The 19,492-nt window shown below is 36.0% G+C and overlaps 1 protein-coding gene across 4 annotated transcripts in view; it reads right to left on the bottom strand.

Moving 5' to 3' along the window:
- Positions 1-1,336: 1,336 nt before the first annotated feature.
- The window catches only part of CPSF6 (cleavage and polyadenylation specific factor 6), a 31,013-nt gene continuing 12,857 nt past the window's right edge, over positions 1,337-19,492 (bottom strand). The window contains exons 5-11 of one of the 4 annotated variants that reach the window (XM_068935291.1): positions 17,824-17,997; positions 16,177-16,681; positions 14,889-14,981; positions 13,775-13,890; positions 13,280-13,433; positions 11,811-12,005; positions 1,337-3,983 (exon numbers count right to left, since the gene is read on the bottom strand). In XM_068935291.1, the coding sequence (XP_068791392.1) occupies positions 11,816-12,005; positions 13,280-13,433; positions 13,775-13,890; positions 14,889-14,981; positions 16,177-16,681; positions 17,824-17,997 (1,232 nt within the window). In that variant the 3' untranslated portion in view covers positions 1,337-3,983; positions 11,811-11,815. The remainder of the gene's footprint in view (positions 3,984-11,810; positions 12,006-13,279; positions 13,434-13,774; positions 13,891-14,888; positions 14,982-16,176; positions 16,682-17,823; positions 17,998-19,492) is intronic. The other 3 variants (XM_068935298.1, XM_068935318.1, XM_068935307.1) reach the window with 3 other exon arrangements.

Raw genomic sequence — 19,492 nt, 5'->3', positions numbered from 1 at the left:
AAGATCTATGCAATCAATTACCAAAATAATTTAAATCTTAAAAAAAAAGAAAAAGAAAAATCCATGTTACTTCTCAAAGTCAAAATGCTTGCTTCGAAAAGAATTCAATCTGCTTTAAGAATATGCACACTGATCTGCACTTTCCTTCTATGCGATATGGCGAGGTTCATATGTCAATGTAGAAGAATTTAGTGTCTTGGATCTCTGAAGTGTATCAGTCAAACATGCATGTCTTATATTTGAATCTACATGACAAACAGTATCTTAACAAGCATTAAGCTAAGAAATTTAAGGCTGTATCTCAGTCTACACAGGAGCCAATGGTAACTTTAAGAGGCTACATTAAAAAAAAATCTATAAATAAAATTAGGAAAAAGTCTGTTCAACCTGTACAAAAAGCAAATGCATTAGAAAAGGAAATCAGGAATTAAGTATTTCTATAAAGAATGTCATGTATTTTTTCTAGGAATACATATGACAAGTATATACAATATTTAAATTTGCAATTATCCACGTACAACTAGGGAAAACATTTACAAGGATTTGGGTATGCAACTAAACAATCAGATAAAAAAATAGAAAAACTAAGCCTCTCCAGTTTAAAAGAAACAAAAACAGAGAACATCCATTCTTAAAACAAAACAAAACAAAACAAAAAAACCTAACACCTAAATTTAATAAGGTATCTTGCTAACATAGAGAATGTAACAGCTATCCAAACTCTTAGGTCACATTGTAAATAAATTTAAAGAAGTTCTAACACACATATTTTTATAATGCAATTAGAACTTAAATTATTGGCACAGAAAGCAGAAGGGAAAGGGGGTGGGGGAAGAATGCACATCTTCCAAGTTTTTTTTGTTCTTCTGTTGAAGTGTTTTTGATCTGTCAAAATATTTATTCCAGAAGAAACTTTACTTCTTTTTTTTAAAAACAATACTTTTATTCTTTTTTAAAGCAACCCTTTTTCTTTAAAAAAAACAAAAAACATTATGGTGAAACAACTTTTTCTTGCTCTAACACCCCTCCCCCTCCAATCACTACCTCTTGGTTTCGTCTTTCAAAAAAAGATAAAGGACACAGCCTTATAATACTACTTTCAACATTACTTGTAAAGGCAAAAACAAAAAAAAAATCAATATTTAAAAGGAAAATCAAGTGTTTCCTCATAGACTGTTTCGTCCTTTCATCAGCAGGAGGAGATGAAATACAAGTGGATACAAAAGAACACAGCAGAAGCCATCAAGGCATCCTCACCAGTCAGTAAATTAACAAACTGCTATTTCCTGCCAGTGCACAGGAAATTGTCAGTCACGTTTAATAAATCAAAACCTGGTAAAAATTCTATTACAGATCCAGTTACACATGTGTATTAGACATATTCCTTTTTGGTGTCTTTCAGAAGCTTTGGATTATTTCTGTACATATTTTTTTGTTTCTTTAAAAAAAATTCTAACAAATGAAAATCACAATAAGGAGAGAAGTATTTAAATCATCAGACAGACTATCAGTTCAAACTAAATCTTCGGAGAACAGGCAGAAATAAGGGGCTTCATCCTGGGACCTCACCTCTCAAGCCACAACGATCGCTCAGTTTAACTTATGTTGTGTTCTCCCTGCTATTTCCATTGCCAGCAATGGAAATCTGTACATGAATGAGAAATTACACCCTCTGTAGAAGAGCAACAGTCTCCTTAAATCTATTTCAAAGTGGAGTAAAATATCAGTTCCTGCATAAAATGCTTCTAAATTTATTTTTTCATTTAAAGATTTGTCTATGCAGTGGAGTAATACTTACCTGCTGCCCCTTCAGTATTAGCTATTCCCCATGTAACAGCTATAGGCAGGTTTTTTCTTCCCTTAAACTTATTACACGCAGCAGTGAACAATGTTTTTGAGTAAAAAAAAAAAAAATTACAGCAATACTGTTTGTAACCAATACCTATTCACAAAAAGCAGGAAATCAGTCATGACTTCTTTGATACAACTTTCAGTTTACAAAATTTTAAAAGGCAGTTTTCATTTTTTTAAACAGGATTAAACAAACATTTCAAATATTTTCTCAGTAGCAAATAGTTCAATAAACACCAGCGATCCCATGCATGAGAACTCGAGGTACACAATTTAAGAAAGAAAAAGGAGGGGGGGGGAGGTCTGAAGCTTGTAGCCAAGTCCAACAGTATCAGCCTGTCGGTAGGAAATCTGGCTGAACGGTAGGTGACAAAAATATTAGAGCATTTCAGACCTAAGCAGAACTCACACAGGCTACTGGTCCCAACTCAGTAAAGCATAAAATCATTTGCTTATGCAAGTAAAATATTTAAAGCATATGTTTACTTTCCTAAAACTCTACGGCATTTAAGCATATGCTCTAAACGCTTTGGAAAACCAAATGGACTTAAGTGCTTTTCTGAATGGGGCAACATATTTTAGGTCAATTGTCAAATCTTCGAAGTCAGTAAGAAAAGAAATCAAGAGCTAAGAGTTGCTTCTTAAAGCCATCTGAGGTCTTGAAACTTAACTCAAAACATTGAGCATGGCTATTTGGATAAGTGGAAACTCTGAGAGTACATCTGTTACATAATGGTTTACAACAGGCTTTAGGAGCGAGCCTTCGTGCAAGGCTGCCAGGAACGGGCAAAACTCGCCAGCTCCGCCAATGTTCTAGTCGCGTGTATTTCACACTTAATGGAAGGTAAAATAAATTCTTATAATTGGAACTTAACTTTCACTCTAAGCTCCAACGACTTGTTTTTAAGGTAAATTTACAAAACCTCATTTGACAGATTTACTTAGCGCCACTTTTTGCTAAGACATTTAAATATTGCCCATCACTGAGCAAGGACATACAAGTGTACCTTCTCTCTTATATGCATGTGTGAATAAACCCCAAAGTGTTACGAAAATACCAAACCCGTTACTCTGGAAAAAATGGAAACAACTGGTTTCTTCTGTCACATTTCTAATATACAACTATGTACAGACTGTCTATGGCCTGGGGGGAGGGGAGAAGGGGGGGAAAACAAACAAAACCTCCCCCACACAAGCACTATTACTATAAAACTGTAAATAACTGCAGTTTGTTTTTTTTTTTAAGCTAACTTTCCCACCCCTCAATATAAACAGTTTCAGTTAATATAAACTGTAGTGGCGAGCAAGATCAAGTTGTACAAGAGATACAACTTTCAGTTTGTTAAAATCACGAACCTGGGACCACCTCTCTTCGAAACAGACAATTTACACAGAAGCACTGCAGTTTTTACAGTTTTATATGTCATTTAGCAAATTCACAAGCCACCTAGGTAAAAACGGCTAGAAAGCAAAATAGCATTAAAGACTTTACGTAACCACCTACTCTCGTATCAAAATCGAATGTGTGAGAGCAACATTAGTATGTTTAACTCACTGAATGCAAGATTAGATTGAGGCATATGCAAGAACTATTGCAATGTTTTTAAAAGACAGCATCAATGTTTTCATTGTAACATTATCTTTAAATATTGCTAAACACAAGACTTTCCCTGAGGTGTAAACATCAAATAACTTGAACAGCTTTACACATCAGCCCCATTAAACAGTTTATTACAACACTACATCTACTGTAATCAAAGTGGTGCTGTGTACAGACATTATCATATGAACATTTTAACAAGAACAAACTACTATAAAAACAAGCGTTTACTTGACTTTTTCCAATTGCTTGCACATTATAATTGCCAAACGTATATAACCAGTAATAAAGTTGCAAAAGCTATAAGGTTTAAATCACACAGGTTTCCCTCAAATAAAACAGTTAAGCAACATAAAAAAGTAAAAGAGCTACTGGTTACCATGTATGCAGATTTGCTTTATTCAGATCTATTCCTGTTCATTTTATCCATGAATCCTTACAGGCTCAGTTCAATCACATGAAGCAAACTGCTGGACAAGCATCTTTCCTTGAAGAACGTTTCTTGTCTTGCACGCCGTTCCTCTTCCTTCAGCTGTAATGTGTCAAAATTTGTGATGTAGATTTTGCTAGTCCCCATAATACACAGAAAAACGTTGGCTTATCTATACATACACAAGTCGTGCATCTACTTCACCATAATGTAATCTAACACAAAATACCTGGAAGCAGTAGCTACTTGTTTGTGCAAGAAATCGTTTTCTAATACAATTGTTAAAAATAAAATTAATGTTGTTGTACAACAAAGTACAAGAAAGAATATAAAATTAACAATTGAAGAATTGAACTATAAAGGAAGAAATAGCGACTGTTTCTGTGATTGATGGAAACATTTATATAGGAGACATTTCCTAAAGTATGCATTCTGCCAGAGTAAACAAGAAAACATGGAAGATAATTTTGCCACAACTAGCTTTCTCCTTTACATGTTTGTCTGCCCACTTACAGCAGTTTTAAACTGATTAAATTGACATTTAAATAATGCACTGATTATAATATGAAGTGGATGGCTTACAGCTCAGTAACATTTGAAAGCGCACAGAATCTGATACCAATACTTGAAGATTTTCAGACTTGTGGCAAGCAGTATGGGCTTCACATCTAAAAACACACTCTCAGATTTTAATCACAAGAACCTAGTTTTCAAATAATACAATATAGATTTGCAGGTCTTCTCACCTACTTTCCCTAGAAAAATCCCCAAACCCTACTTCCTACTCTCAGCTATTTTAGCAAATTATGAACCACACCATTCATTCAAAGATAGTTACCGCAAGAGTTGACAAAATACTTGGGATGGTATAATTCCATACACTGGATTTCAGTTGAATTCCATTACAAAACATAATTCGCTAGCTTCATTTCATTAGTAATTCACAATTTCAACATTCAATAATCTCAGAATAATTTAAATCAAATTGTTTAAAAAGCCAACACATTAAACTGTTCATTTGAAAAACAGACATTTAGAGGAGCAATTTCATGAACATACACCAGTACACAGCTGTCAAAGATCCTTTTACTATTATGATGAGTCACAAGAGTTTGGAAACAAGGTAGTCAATTTTTGTACGAACAAATGACACTTTCTTCTTCCTTTCCTCAAAATGACCATTGTTAATGACATTAAAAAGGTATAGCCAAGAAGCTTAGCCTCTATATACTACAGCGTGCACATAAATTAATCCCAATTTGAGGCAGTGACTGGAATTTTTCTCGTTCACAGACTTCCCTCTCAAGTGATGAATGCGTTGACCAGTAACTGCTCCTGGGGAAATCCCTTGCCCAGAGACCAAAATCGCCAAAGGTGCTTTTTCTCAGTAGCAAAGTGACAAAGTGCTGCCCTCGCAAAAGGGCACAGTCAGAGTTGCGCAAAGTTAGCGCAAAGTTAGCACAAAGTTAGCGCAAACAGACAGGGGACATCCTCAGTTTTTCTGTGGGGCGCATAAGTATATGACAGCTGTGAGACCGTATATCCGAATTTGCTGCTCTCGTGATACAATTGCTGTGGCAAGAACTGCGGATCTTTCTGATTTCTATGGCGACAGTTAACAGATCCAGAGCACCGCATATATGATTTATAATAGCAGCGTAAGAAAGTTGCAGTTCCTGGGACTGATTCGCTAGATTTGGAAGGTTAATTATGGAACTACAGGAACGTTAAAGAACGCATGATAAACTGCACTTAGCATCAATGCTTTTCAGTATAGGGATTTTAAGGTGGTCAGAACCACACTGAACTTTCACTTTATAAAAGTGTTACCCGCTAAAACCCCCAAAGTGGTATAAATTTTGGTTCCAAGCATTCTGCCACTATAATTTGGCAAAACTGGAAAACTAATGGTTTAATTAGAAAGTAGAAAACTAATGTAGTTCCAAAAGGAAGAAATAAAACCGTATGGATTATACCTTCATATTCAGCACTTTTCAGTATTCTACAAGGAAGTAGAATATTGAAGTAAGAAATAACTTAAAAAAAAGGGGGGGGGGGAGAAAAATAACATTAAAACTCTAGTCAATGCTTCTTGGCAATGCTGCTTTCTGCCTGTCTCAAGTTCATTTGAGCCATCTGTCCCAAGCATGTGTTAGATTTGTACAGTTTAATAACGCACAGCAAACAGTTTATCAGCATTTCTAATAAAATCCAAATTTCAGACTTATCTGTTAAATATTTCTTTTGTGGTTTAAAATGGAGTATTTTATGCCAGCACATGTCATAAAGGAAATCCCAGAACTTTAACTTAAGTGAGCAAAAATTTTTATATTTATGCAAGATGCAACTTGAGCACTGGTTTTCACACTCGGAGACAGACTCTTAGAACAAAAACTCCACAGTTAGATATATTTTTTAAAGCATCTTGCAGTAGCAACTCTTAATCTCTTTCCTTTAATTCTGATCATCCAAATATGCATACAAAAGCCTTGAACACCTTTTAAAGTCTGAAAATCCTACAATAATTTAAAGCTGTATGTGCATATGCCCTTTAAGTTTAGGTAAGATAGTATAATAATTTATCTGATATTTTCCGGAATTGAATTCCAGTCTCCTACCATGTTCACGCTTGAGCAAGATGAATGACATACATTTGGCATTACATCCTAATTGCTCCTAAAAATGACTTCCGTAATTCACTTTATTCTATAAATAAAAAAAAAAGTTTACACAAAGCAAAAATGCCACCCCCCTGCACCCCACCCCAAACCCTACACATCTTCATGCCCAAAATTTCTTTTAACTTAACCTAATTTCCAGAAAGTCTCAGACCTCCAAGTAACGTGATGGCTTAGCTACAGCACAGTGAGGAGCAAGCAGTTTCAAGCTTGACTCTGTATTTGTCTCTCTACATGTAAGTTAGGATACACAATCGGTTTCTGTTCATTTACAAACCAACTATTCTTTTACCACTAGCACTTTCCATTTGTTGCCTTTTTTCTATTACTACCGTACTTACCTGATATCTTTGCTCAATCTTATAGCGTATAATTTAGAACACAACAATTTCCTACACCACAAAAAAATTTGTGCACGGAGGGAAAAAAAAGTATATTCCCAAACTACAGTTTCATTCATAATATGTCTTCTCCTATTATCCCAGCTTGTCTATTCACCGAAAGGAACTGATGAACACACAGGTGCGTTCAGAAAAAAAAAAGCCCTAGATTTTAGTTTACAAATTAAAAAGCTGTGAGGTAGGTAAGTATCTTTAACATTAATATATGAGGAAGACACAAAAAGGTAGATCAGGCTGCCACAGGAAAACATAAAATGAAGAGCTCTCATTTCTCTCTCTCTTTTTTTTTTTCTTTTTAAATAAGAAATCTTAGTTCTCAAACCACAATGAGCAAAAGGAAAAAACCAACACTAACTGAACTTGTTCATTCCTTGGAGAACACTATCAATCCAACATGTACGCATGCTAGTAACTTCTTTACGTTTCAAATGTTAAAAAGCCTTGAAGACAACTTTCTCAGGGAACTTTCACACAGCTCAAATTCGTCAGAATTACTGACTTCACAAATAAAAGGAAAAAAGGCACAGGATGTGGGGAATATAAAAATACAAATGTGTCTTAAAGCACCTCAGAAGACAACAAAGTTACAGCAACAGGTTCATGGAAAAAAGTAATAAGTTACGTAGTTATACATTTCAAAATAAATAGCGCAAGATCTTTTGGTTCATTTGTTTTTGAAATCATCCTATTGCCCCTCAAAAAAAATGAGAGAAGTCACTAAACATTTTTAAGAAGCAAACAGCATGCTTCTATAAAGCACCAAAGTAGCCATAAAATAGACTTTAAGAAGCCCATAAAACAGTGGCATTACTTGTCTTTTCACTCTTGTAGAGTGGGTTGCAAATACTGAACCAGACGCACAGAGCACTTCTCTTCCGACGAGTGCCAGGTGTAACAAAAAAGTGCCAAACAGTTTGATAAGAGTTTCTGGAAAAATAATTATAATGCTGCATTTCTGTAGAAGTGGTCATTTTATTCAGCCCCACTGAAATGCTTCTTTAAAAACATACATTTAAAAACCGAAAGTTAGGTTAATAATATTCATAATAGCTTAACACTAACAAGATCCGAAATAGTCCCAGGCAGCTACATACTCCTCATTCTTGAGCGATGCTACTATGATTCACCTAAAATTCAGCTATCAACTAGAAGCTTATTATTAAAACTGTTACAAAATAGACATTTTCCTATTAATTTGCAAGGTTTTTTAAAAGGATAATTTATTTCATACTTTGCTTACTAGTTACGTGGTTGCTAAGACACTGTTACAGGCCAGTTCCTATTTATACAGACGAAAATATAATGAATGTTATTAATACTATTAAGTACCATTTCCCCTCCTGACACTAAAAAAATGCCATTGTGTTCATTCTTAAACACCTCCAAAGCTCAGAACTATTTCAGGGATAGATGAGAACACAATTTGAAGAAAAATACGAGCCTCAGAAGTACATTCGATTTTACATGATTTTGCTTACAGTGGTTTGAGAGCAGAAAAAAATCAGAGAAAAGCCATGAAATACGGAATACAAAGTCTACATACATATCAGCTGTTACAATGTTAGTGTAGTTTTTCTTTGCAATTCAGTCCAAATTCATTTTGAATAGAAAATAATCAATTGACCCAATAACAAAAACATAAAATGAAAAGCTTAACATTCAGTCATTATAGAAATTCAGACAAATTAAGATTGGGACAATGTATCAGCTAAAATACATCATTGAAATACCAATTAAACTTAAAAAAAAGCTGTCTAAAAAAAGTCACGGCTCATGCTTATAAAGTTACATTACTATTCTGTTTGTACACATTCATTTTACTATTAATCCTTCTAAATAAGATTCTTCCTTTTTTTTTTTTTGACTCCTACAAGCTAGACATTTGTCCTTTTTTTTTTTTTTAAAACATTGATAAGTCTTTCTACTAGCAAAGGCAAGATGTTTCAAGGAAACATTCAGTTTATAGTAACTCTGAAGAATATATCATTGTATATGAAGCTTTACTCAAGTGAAGGCACACAACAATCTTGTGACAATGTAATTTTAAATCTTAAAGTGTACAAACAGAAGTGTAAATACCTGCGATGGTACAGCTGATTTTTTTTTTAAAGAGAGAGTTTTATAGAACACATCCAATAATTTATTCCAATTTAATCCATCTCTATAAATGTAAGTAAATACAATACAAACCGAATTTCACTGTACACAGAAATGTTCACAATGAACCTTTAAAACCCTTCTAAACTAGATGTGTCACACCTTTTTAAAAATATGCCAATACAGGATCACAGTTATGACTATAGGTACACACAGAAATAAGAAGTATAGGTGCCATTCAAGGGATGCAGGCACACAGGCAAATTCAAGTTATCTGGTAAAATACAGTGATATGGGGAGCAGCTCCTTTCAGCACTGCTGTTATTTATTAAATGACTGAGATTGTTAAATCAGTTTATGAATATTAAGCAATGTAAAGAACAAAACAAAAAAAATGTATGGTGACATACATCTTGGTGGAAATGAAACATACAAACCAGAAGATCACTATACTTTTATATATATAAATATATATAAAAAAAAACAAAACTACAAAAAAGTCCTCCTTTGTTGAGACAGTAACACAACAAAATGTTTACAACTTATCTTTTCAAAAACAGCATAAGCTTTCATTTACATGCAGAATGCTAAATTTGCCCTTTAATCAAGTTCTTACGACCTATTTTCTTCTTTATGCCCGGGAATCTTACCTATACAACCCCTCTGAAAAAAGTGAGGTCCCAGCACACAACAAAGTTGAAGGAAGTTGCATATGTAAATCCCACCTGAACTGAGACCGAAATCACAGTCTCACGATAGGATTAAAATTCATTTTAAAATTGTGTTTTGGTAATTACAAAATGCAACCTAATGACATTGGATGTGTTTTCTTGGGGGCGAGGGGAATCTGTACTTGGCACAGAAACTCCACATCTACATACATAACACTCTACATAAACAAAAATTAAAGCTTTATTAACAAAGCATGTCAAGGGTAAAAAAACAAAACAAAACAAAACCACACACCTTAAATTCCAAACTATAAACAGTTTTTAGTATAGCTTGCTCCTTTCCAACAGAAGTAAAGAAACTCTGGAAATGCATCCATGATTCAGCTCAATGATTACTTCCTATTAACGATAACTATTGGCAAATATCACAAAATCCAATTCAACAAAAGAAACTACATTTACTTTTGTTAAATCTGTATTTTTATGTTCTGATATTTTACAATTAAGAACCACAGTTGCTATTTTTGTATGAAATTCCAGAAATATTTTTACCAAGCCATTTTTGATAACAAAAAGTGGCATTAAGAGATATACACTACTGCCAGCTTTATGTCAGCTGCCACATTTCACCTTCCTGTTCAAGCATTTGATTCACCTTTTCTTGGTCCATTAGTGCTTTATGTGCCCAATAGCATATGAACTCAAGACAACATCCCACTTAACACTGAATAGGCTAGTGTTTGGCATCACATTTTGTTCTCTCCAAGACCCAGGCGCCACAAAAGCCTACTATGAAAAACTGACATTTAATTGATAAAAAATTTATAAATCTATTTTTACTTAGGAATATAGCTTATATGATTTCTAGAAAGTTTTACTTTATTTAACTTCTGTAAATGAGTTTCCATGAATAAGTGCCACATGCAAATCCGGAAACTAAATGTGAAGTTAAGCTTAAGAAATGAAATCAGGCAGACAGGTAAGTCTGCTAAATTTAAATTTTAATGTAAATTTAGCGGGCAATGCTCCTAAAAACAGAAAAGACTACCCCAGTGAAAGCACAAGGCAGGCTTTTATTCCAACTCTCAAATACAAGGAATCATGAACAGTTTAAGTTACTGATCCTCAAAATGGGAATTACGTAATGTGATGAACGTTTCTATGTATTTTAAAGCCCTCAGTAGCATGCTGAAAAAAGCATTATTCAGAGTGCTACTCCGTAGCTATCTAGATATTTAACGCATGCAAGAGACTGCAGAAATATGAAATAAAAGAACGCTTTAGCATGTGAACAACCAGAAAAGAACCAATCCTGGTGTCATATATTTGTTTATTAGCCTTTGGACAACACCTTTACTATCAAATGGAAGGAGGAAATGAAAAAGCAGGGCAGCGGGGGGGCAGAACAACCAACCTTCAGTCTAACTGAATATAATACCTGAATTTGGTTAAAAGATGAAAAAAAGGCAGAAAATATTGAGAGGTCACGTTTCACAAATTAAAGAGCAAAATCTGGCTATATTTCTTGAATTTGAGTAAAACTCACTGAAACTAATAAAAAAAAAATCTACTTGTGCAAGGACTGCAACAATACATACGTGTATTCCTTACATAGAAATAATCCAGACATTATATATGAAGTGCTAAATACTGCAGTCCTTGCACAGGTTGATTTTTTATTTTAAAATACAAATAAACATACAACCACAAATTTGGTATAATTTTCCAAGATTACAGAGAGAGCGCATTTATGAGTCTGGCTTACTGCTTTTTCAAGAATTGATTTAATCCCCCTTCATAAAAACTGCAACAGTTAATACCACACCACAGAAGACTCGAAAGAAGGCATGCAAACGGCATAAGAAAGAAAATCGCACAAATGCTCCCTCCCTCCCACAACCGGAATTACCTGTTATTACTTACCTAAGTTCATTTCAGATGCTACAAGAAGAAAGTGATTCAGTACATACTGCTGGACCATTTAAACGCAGACATTAACTGTGTAAATAATCCCAAATCTAGAGTAGTTACTTTTAGTAAATCAATAATTGTTAACTTCAAGAACATGAAACAAATGCTCACCTTCTCTAACGATGACGATATTCTCTCTCTCTATCACGTTCTCTGTCACGGTCTCTGTCACGGTCACGATGCCTCTCTCTTTCACGGCTTCTTTCCCGGTAATAGTCATCATGACGATCTCTGCTACGTGATTTGTGGCGTCTACTTTTTTCTCTTGACCTACTGTGGTCCCTCTCCCTGGATCGTTCACGTCTTCTAAAAGAAATTACTTCATTAAATTTTTCTTCAAACTACAAGCCCTCTACATGTCGATTTTGTGATCAAAAAGGATATGAGAGAAATACCTGTTCACTGTGGTGCAGAAATGTTTTGGTATATAACATGAAAGATAGCTGGTATAGAAGGTGGTGGCTAAGAACTCAGTTACAGAGAGTAAGGTGTCATCCACTTCCTAATCTTCAGGGAAAAGTCAGAAAGTACACGGACAGAACGGAGGACAAGATGGCTGAGATCAGCTGGAGGAATATACCATACCTCAAACGATCACTACAAGGTGGCTGCTAATTTGAGTACTGAAAATTTGTGCCAGCAACAGCTGTCTTTGTGCTTCTAATATTCAAGATCTACTTCAAGATACTACTGCTACATTATCCAAATGAACTAGAAGCTCAGTATTCGGCCTAATTCTGAAAGGGCTGTTACTTAAGTTTTTAAAGGAAATAACAATCTCTGATTTGTACTAGGTAGATGTCCATGAATTTCAGATTTACCTACTTTCAAGTTTTATATTACATGATAAAGGATAACAGGCAAAAATATTTTGCCCAACTTCTTCTCCATCTCACGTGTGTCACTACTGTGGCAAACGTGGAGCAAATTATTTTTAGGCAAAATGAAAATTGGTGCCATACGCTTCAATTTTCAATAGCAAGTTATAATCAAAATTATATATTGAACTGCTTAATTGATAAAGCAAAATTCTATTCTGATTTTTACCTACTGCAATAGTACCATGTAGAAATAATTATTTGTTTAATTAATACTAATTAATTAGTGTTGATACTTATATATTAATTAGTATATAATATAAAACTATTATATAATTAAACTAAAATTAAAACTAAAAGTTAATTAAATTTCATATAATTCATATTAATTTACAGTGATTATATATAATTTATATTATATAATTTATAATTGTTTGTAAATTATTTATTATTTTACATATATATTTGTTTATATATATTAAACTTTATATTATGATTAAACTTTATACTTAAACTTTAGTATAATTAAAGTATGATTAAACTAATTACAACTAAAAGTTAAACTTAGGCTGGTCAGATCAGTTTTGAAGAGTAGGCTAATTAAAATATAGATCACTTAGCTTTAGGAAACCAACATTTGGTTCTTTCACACATTTCTTGTGCAACCGAGCACATCACTAAGCTCAAATGACTCTGTGAACCAGTCCTGCCCTACACCTTCCCTTTTAAGAAATAATGGCAGATGGAAGAGGAAAGTTCTACCTGGATCCAGAACCATAAGACTTGGACTCAATCCCATGAAGGCAATCCTGAAGAGAGCTAATGAGTACTTTACAACGATCATCAGCAGATACTTTGGACTGTTTAATTAAGGAAATCGCAGTTACCAAGGTCTCTATAGCACTTCCATAATCCCCTGAAAATGATACAAAGTCATTATTAGAAAATTATGCAAATTAAAACAAAAATGTATCATCTGTAATAATTTTACCATTTAGAGTGTCTTCTCTTCAACAGCCATCCACATCATTTACTGTAGGACCTAACATGAAAGTACTGTCCAGCTCTGCAATCAGAAGGCATTCTCAAAAACTAATTTGAGTGCAATACAAAAATCATCACAGGTTGTGCTTAAATTCAGTCTCACATCTTAATAATTAGAAAAATGTGGCTTCAGGGCTGCAAGTTTCTTAACAGAAAAACTATGAACTCTTTGCAGTGGTGTAGAATAGAAAACATTAAACGAGTTTTACTGACCAGCACTAGCATCTGATACAGCTCTTGAAATGGCACTGCTCGAGATCGCCCTATTTCTATTCATGATTTCTTCAAATTCTGCTTCACTTAGAGGTGTTCTGGCAGCATCCATTTCTCTGCAAGTAATAAAAATACTATTTAAAAAGGTAAGAAAAACTGATGAAGATAGCATTCCAGTTTTAACAATCCAAGTTTGCAACTTTAAGCAAAGTGACAAACAGAAAAGAAAGCAGGATCTGTGTTTGGTTTTTGCTTTGTTAAGGACCATGTTACAGTATAAAATCCTGAAGGCTAAAAGGAAAAGGTAAAAAAACAAACAAACAAAAAACAATTACGATATCTGCTATATAAATAGGCTTTTTCTTGTTCATCCCATTTACTCTGAAGATTCAGCAGCACTTAATACTGTGCTTTACAAACATGTATCATTTTCATAAAATCCTTGAAGGTACGTCAGTAAATATTATCCCAATTGAATTGGGTGTGGAAATGCACATAGATGGGTAATGCGTTTTGAGCAAAATTAAAGATCATTTTTATAACAATATTGGAATTAGAGCTATACGTTCCTGTTTCCCAGATTCCTAACTGAGACCAGAATGCTTTAAGTCAGAAAGAGCAAATTTAGTCTATCATCTTTAAAACATACTATTTTCTGAAAGACACTTCAACATTTTACAACTAATTTTTTTTTTTTTAATGTTTCTGGTCAAGTTCGAGGTACTCTGAATTTATCTCCAAACTGCTCATAGTAAGGAGGAAGCAATAAAGGAGAATCCTTGTACTCTCATTGCACTTTTTTCTTTCATTATTAGCTGCCTATACATGGTTTCCAAAGTAACAGAAGTTAACCTACACAAAAAAAATTCCCCAAAGTTTTGCAGTGTCCTATTAACCAGCCTCTCTGCCATACAGAAAATCTGGAGGAATGTGTTAGAGACAAAAGTTGAGACTGTTAAACTGGCCCACTGCTTGATGATATTTCTATAAGGGTTAGTTCTTCTGGTAGAAAGAAAATGCAGAATCACAAGCAATGCTATCCTCTTAAGTGCAAGAAGTGGAACAAGATCCTATAGCCAGTTTAGCATAAGAGGAAATGTCTAAAAATTCATACCTCCCTGAGTTTTGAGTATTATTTTTCGTGTGCCTCCCATAGAATGGAATATGTATTTTTTCTCTTATGGACATGTTATTTCCAGTGAAACGCCTATGATATATAATTAATGACAATTTAAATAGTTATGGATGATAGTTTTAACATTATTAATGAAAATACTGGACAGCAAGTAAAGCGATACTGTCCTATTCCCACTCCTTCCCTCCCCAGCCATTCTATAAACTGTGGAAAACCTAGATTTTGTCTATCAAAAGAAACTTACCATTTATTCTATTTCAGGCAATTAAGCCAACTGCTTGAGTTTCTACACAGTTTCTGTATTAACATAATATGTACAAATGCTTGGTTTTGTTTTTTCTTTTTAATTGGGATTACATGTAAAAGGAAGCATCAAAGCAAAGTGTCTTCGCAGAAGAAGTTTTATGCAAGAAGTCTCTCATACTAGGAGTAAAATCACAACTGAAAAATCTCCATGTAACTACATAAAGTGTATTTCTTACAATTTATCCCCAAATGTTTTAAAGAATACAAATATAGTGAAAATTAAGAAACAGCAACAAGACAGAGATATTTGAAAGTACAGATGAAGATGTGTTCAAACAAGATCTGAAAAGTCTAACAAGTCAAGTCAGACAACTGAAAATTCTGTCCCAGATCGGACTAACCATAAAAAAGGCTACTGCTATAAACACAGCAAGACTGTACCAAATGAGCAGAAGCAGTCTGATAGAAAAGGCAAACGTCTTAGAGTAAATCCATATCCATGGACTAACTTTGAATTTAATCCATAAAGGGAAAGAGGATCAGCAGATCTCGGTAGTGCGCAGTACTCAACGCATGTACATATTCAAAAGGAAAACTCTAGAGCATTCTAAGATGACAGCTTGCAAAGCAAGATGACAAAGGTACGAATGAGAATTTCAAGTTGAGGCTGAAGCATAACCGCAAGCCACTGCATAAGAAGTGATGAGTAAGTTTGCAGACAGAACACAGAGAATAATGACAACACCAAACATGAACAGTGAAGACAAACAATTCAGAGCCGAAAAGGAAAAATGAGAATGCTAGTGTCGCTTTTCAAGACTTTCTTACTTCTACAAATATGTTTCTGAGATATGTTTCACTAAAAGAAGTGAAAAGGGGAAAATTAGAAGCCTTATGGGATCCCTTCCAGCCTTATTTTCCATTATTTCTAAAGTCTGCATTAAAAAGAAAAGAAAATCAAATGCTTCCTACAAGGAATAAGTCCTGCTGCTATCAAACACATTACACCAAAAGCACTCACCTTCCAGGTGGCCCATAGTCACCTCTGTCATATGGTGGAGGTCGGCCATATGGATCTGTTGGAGGTGGGCCACGGCTGTCTGAAGTAGGTATGCCACTATTGGCAGGTGGGGGGAAGAAAGCTGGATTCACATGTGGTGCAGGCGGTGGGGCACCTGGAGGCGGCCCAGGGAGATGTGGAGGAGGAGCAAGAGTCAGGGGTGGCCCAAGAGGGCCAGGCGGACGAGGGGGAAATGGACCTGGAGGTGGAGGTGGACCCTGCTGAGGTGGTGGTGGACCTGGTGGTGGTCCGTAGCCTGGAACTGGTGGTGGAGGGCCTGGAGGAAGCGGCCCAAGTGGAGGCTGACCAAAAGGCTGTCCTGGAAACAGAACTGGTGGTGGTGGACGGTCACCACGATTAGGAGGTCCAGCTAATGGAGGAGGAAGGACCTGACCAGGAGGTGGAGGGCCTGGTGGACCTGGTGGGCCTGGAGGACCTAAGGGTGGACGTGGGGGAGTTTGTCCAGCTAAAAAAAAGAAAAAAAAAAAAAAAGAAAAGAAAAAAGAGGGAAATAAAAGTCTTATTGAAATGATTAATTCTTTTTGTTTTTTAATCTCACTGAATAACGTGCAACTTGCACAAGGCATACATGGTCCCATTTTAAGGACAGGCAATTTGGTAAATTTTAAACAGTTACTTCACTATCGATATTCCAGAGAGAACACCATTAAATTGAAAACAAATAAACAAAAAAAAAACCCACTCAGTCACCTGCTATTGTTACCAAAAAAACCCAAAGCTTACAAAACTAGAAAAGACTGCACCCTACTAATACTTGCAGCTCGTCTTTCAGATGGGGCAAAAAATAAAATGTATATTAAAAACATGGAAAAAACTGTATTGTAGAAGGTCAGCCAAACGTAGTATCTAAACCTACCTTCAGATTACCTCAATTAGTGGTTTTCCAATTTGACCATTTCCCTGTGAGTGTTAGTAGACAATCTACTGTAGACTGGCCTTTATTAAAAAGACTCGAGCTGAAATGAGAGCTTAACTGCACTGCAAGCCCACTGTATGATTGAGATATGTCTCATACCAGGTCCCCGACTACACACAAACACTTGCTCAAGTTAGCCATATCCTAAGTGCCAGCTAACTGACCAGCCAGTGGGCATGAATCAAAGCTGAATTTCTGATGATGTGCAAACTAGCAATGCACCAAGGAATACCAACTTTATGCTGCTGGACAACTGATCTGCAGCACAGGCATTCTCACCCCGCAGAGTAAGCCAGAAAATCTGAACTGTACTTTCGTAAAGACAAATCTCTTTCCTAACATGATCTGCCTTAATTTTTTTCATGCTTTAAAAAAAAAAAAAAGCATTGATACGATATACAGAATTTCTCTAAAATGTGTTTATATCAAATCTATTTATTCTTCTATTCCAACTCCTTTAGCAATTCAAAATAACCTTTGATGTCAGAAGTGGAACTTTATACTTTGAACAGCAACAAAGAGATATTGGAGACTCCTACACCCCAGTTGTGAACATTTATTACAACATACTAACCAAATCACCTTGATTTTTTAATTCCCCAAATAAGTAGGCTGTAATAACACAAGAAAACAGAAAACAAAACCAAAGCCTCATATATTAATTATTTCACCTGGGAAAGGCGGTGGTGGTCCTCCTGGCCCTGCCGGCCCTGGAAACCTGTCTCCACCTGGAATGGCACCTGGAAAACGGCCTCGCCCTCTGTTACTAGGTGGAAATGCTGCACGTGAGCTTCCTCCTGGTGGACCAGCTTTACCTTCCCCAGACATCTGGCCAGACTGTGTGGCTGCAATGGAAAGCAAAAGTTTAATTATATAATCCAAAATAGGATAAAGCTTTTCAATTTTTGTTCTACAGTTTTATGCAGTGCTAAAGCATGATCTTAAACACCACTTCAATAACAGTACATAAAGATCCTTTGGGCTTACATAGAACTTCATAAAGATGATTCTTAAGTGCTTTACAAAAAAACATTTTTGTGGCTATTTAATAGATAGGCAGGAAAAAAAAAAAAGATTGTTACAGGACTAATTCAAGTCTAATAAGCAGAACTCTGCAATTCCAGAACAGTAAACTGACATAAAACTGGTGCTGCCATTGATTCTTTCTTCCTCACGTAAACACTCCCACCCTTCCACCAAAACTAATGCTTGTCTGAGCCCCAAAGGTGACAGAAAGCTAACCCGGGGTCGGGGGGGGGGGGGGTGTCAATAATTTCCTCTTAGCTTAACGTGTTAAACCTGCTCACTGTGGGGTCAGAACAGCATGAACATTGCAGCAAGGGAAGAAGCAGAGTCACAAGAATGCCAAGTTGGACTGGCTGAAAACATCACGCAATTTCACTCTTAAGCTTCCGATTCAAGCTCAGTTCACTAAGGATTCCTAGAAGCTGCTCTGAAAAAAGGCTTAATAAACAAGTAACTGATGCTCCACATAACTCTAATTGTCTCTGTAGAAAGCATTTAAATTTTTCCACACCTAAGGAACTTGTTCTGTAAGCACCAGAGCAGAACTAACTTTGCACAGAGGTACGTCTAATAGTTTTCTGACTTTGGTATCCAAGATGGTTGCTTGAGCGGCAACTCAAGCTGTCTCCTCATTTAAGATATATTTAAGGCCTGCCTCTGATGGGGAATCCCTTGCGGCACAAAGGATATTGAGACAGGTTAACAAACACAAAGACTGATTAGCAGGGTCCACAGCTGATGGCACACATCGACTGTAAAGCTGAAAGTTACTTCTGGGGAAAAATAAAAATGGAGGGGGAGAAAGAAAGAGACAGACAGAGGAGCAAGAAGAAAAATCTCTTCCCAGGGGCCAACTGGGAGAAGTAGTAACAGGATCCCCAGACAAGCAGCCTCCCTGGGCGCCCTCTCCAGTGCAGCAGGTGGTGCCCTCCACCCCCCAAAATACTTTCCATATAGTAACTACATATTTTTCATCCAAACCTGCTGCCCTGGCAGCAGTCACTTCCCATGAGAACCTGCCTTAACAACAGCAGGGGAGTTGGCAGGGGGCAGGCTGTGAGAATAACAGCCTGAGAAGAAGGGAATATACTGCCACCGAGGCTGGGGGAGACACTGCCAGGGCACAGGGCTGCCAGGGCAAGGCAGGCCACAGCACTGCAAACGGACAGCCGCTGCCAATACAGAAGTTTAGGGTGCCTAAGGCACTGCGCAACGCTGGTGTCTAACAAGGTGCGAGCCTGCGCGACATCTTCTCAACAGCAGAGTCCTGTAAGACCTCTTCACTTGTATTCTATATTCACCGAAGCTCAGCTG

Source organism: Struthio camelus, chromosome 1, assembly GCF_040807025.1.
Source record: "Struthio camelus isolate bStrCam1 chromosome 1, bStrCam1.hap1, whole genome shotgun sequence".
Classification (NCBI taxonomy): Eukaryota; Metazoa; Chordata; class Aves; order Struthioniformes; family Struthionidae; genus Struthio; species Struthio camelus.
Note: the sequence above shows the minus strand (reverse complement) of the source record. Positions and strands in the feature narration are given on the sequence as shown.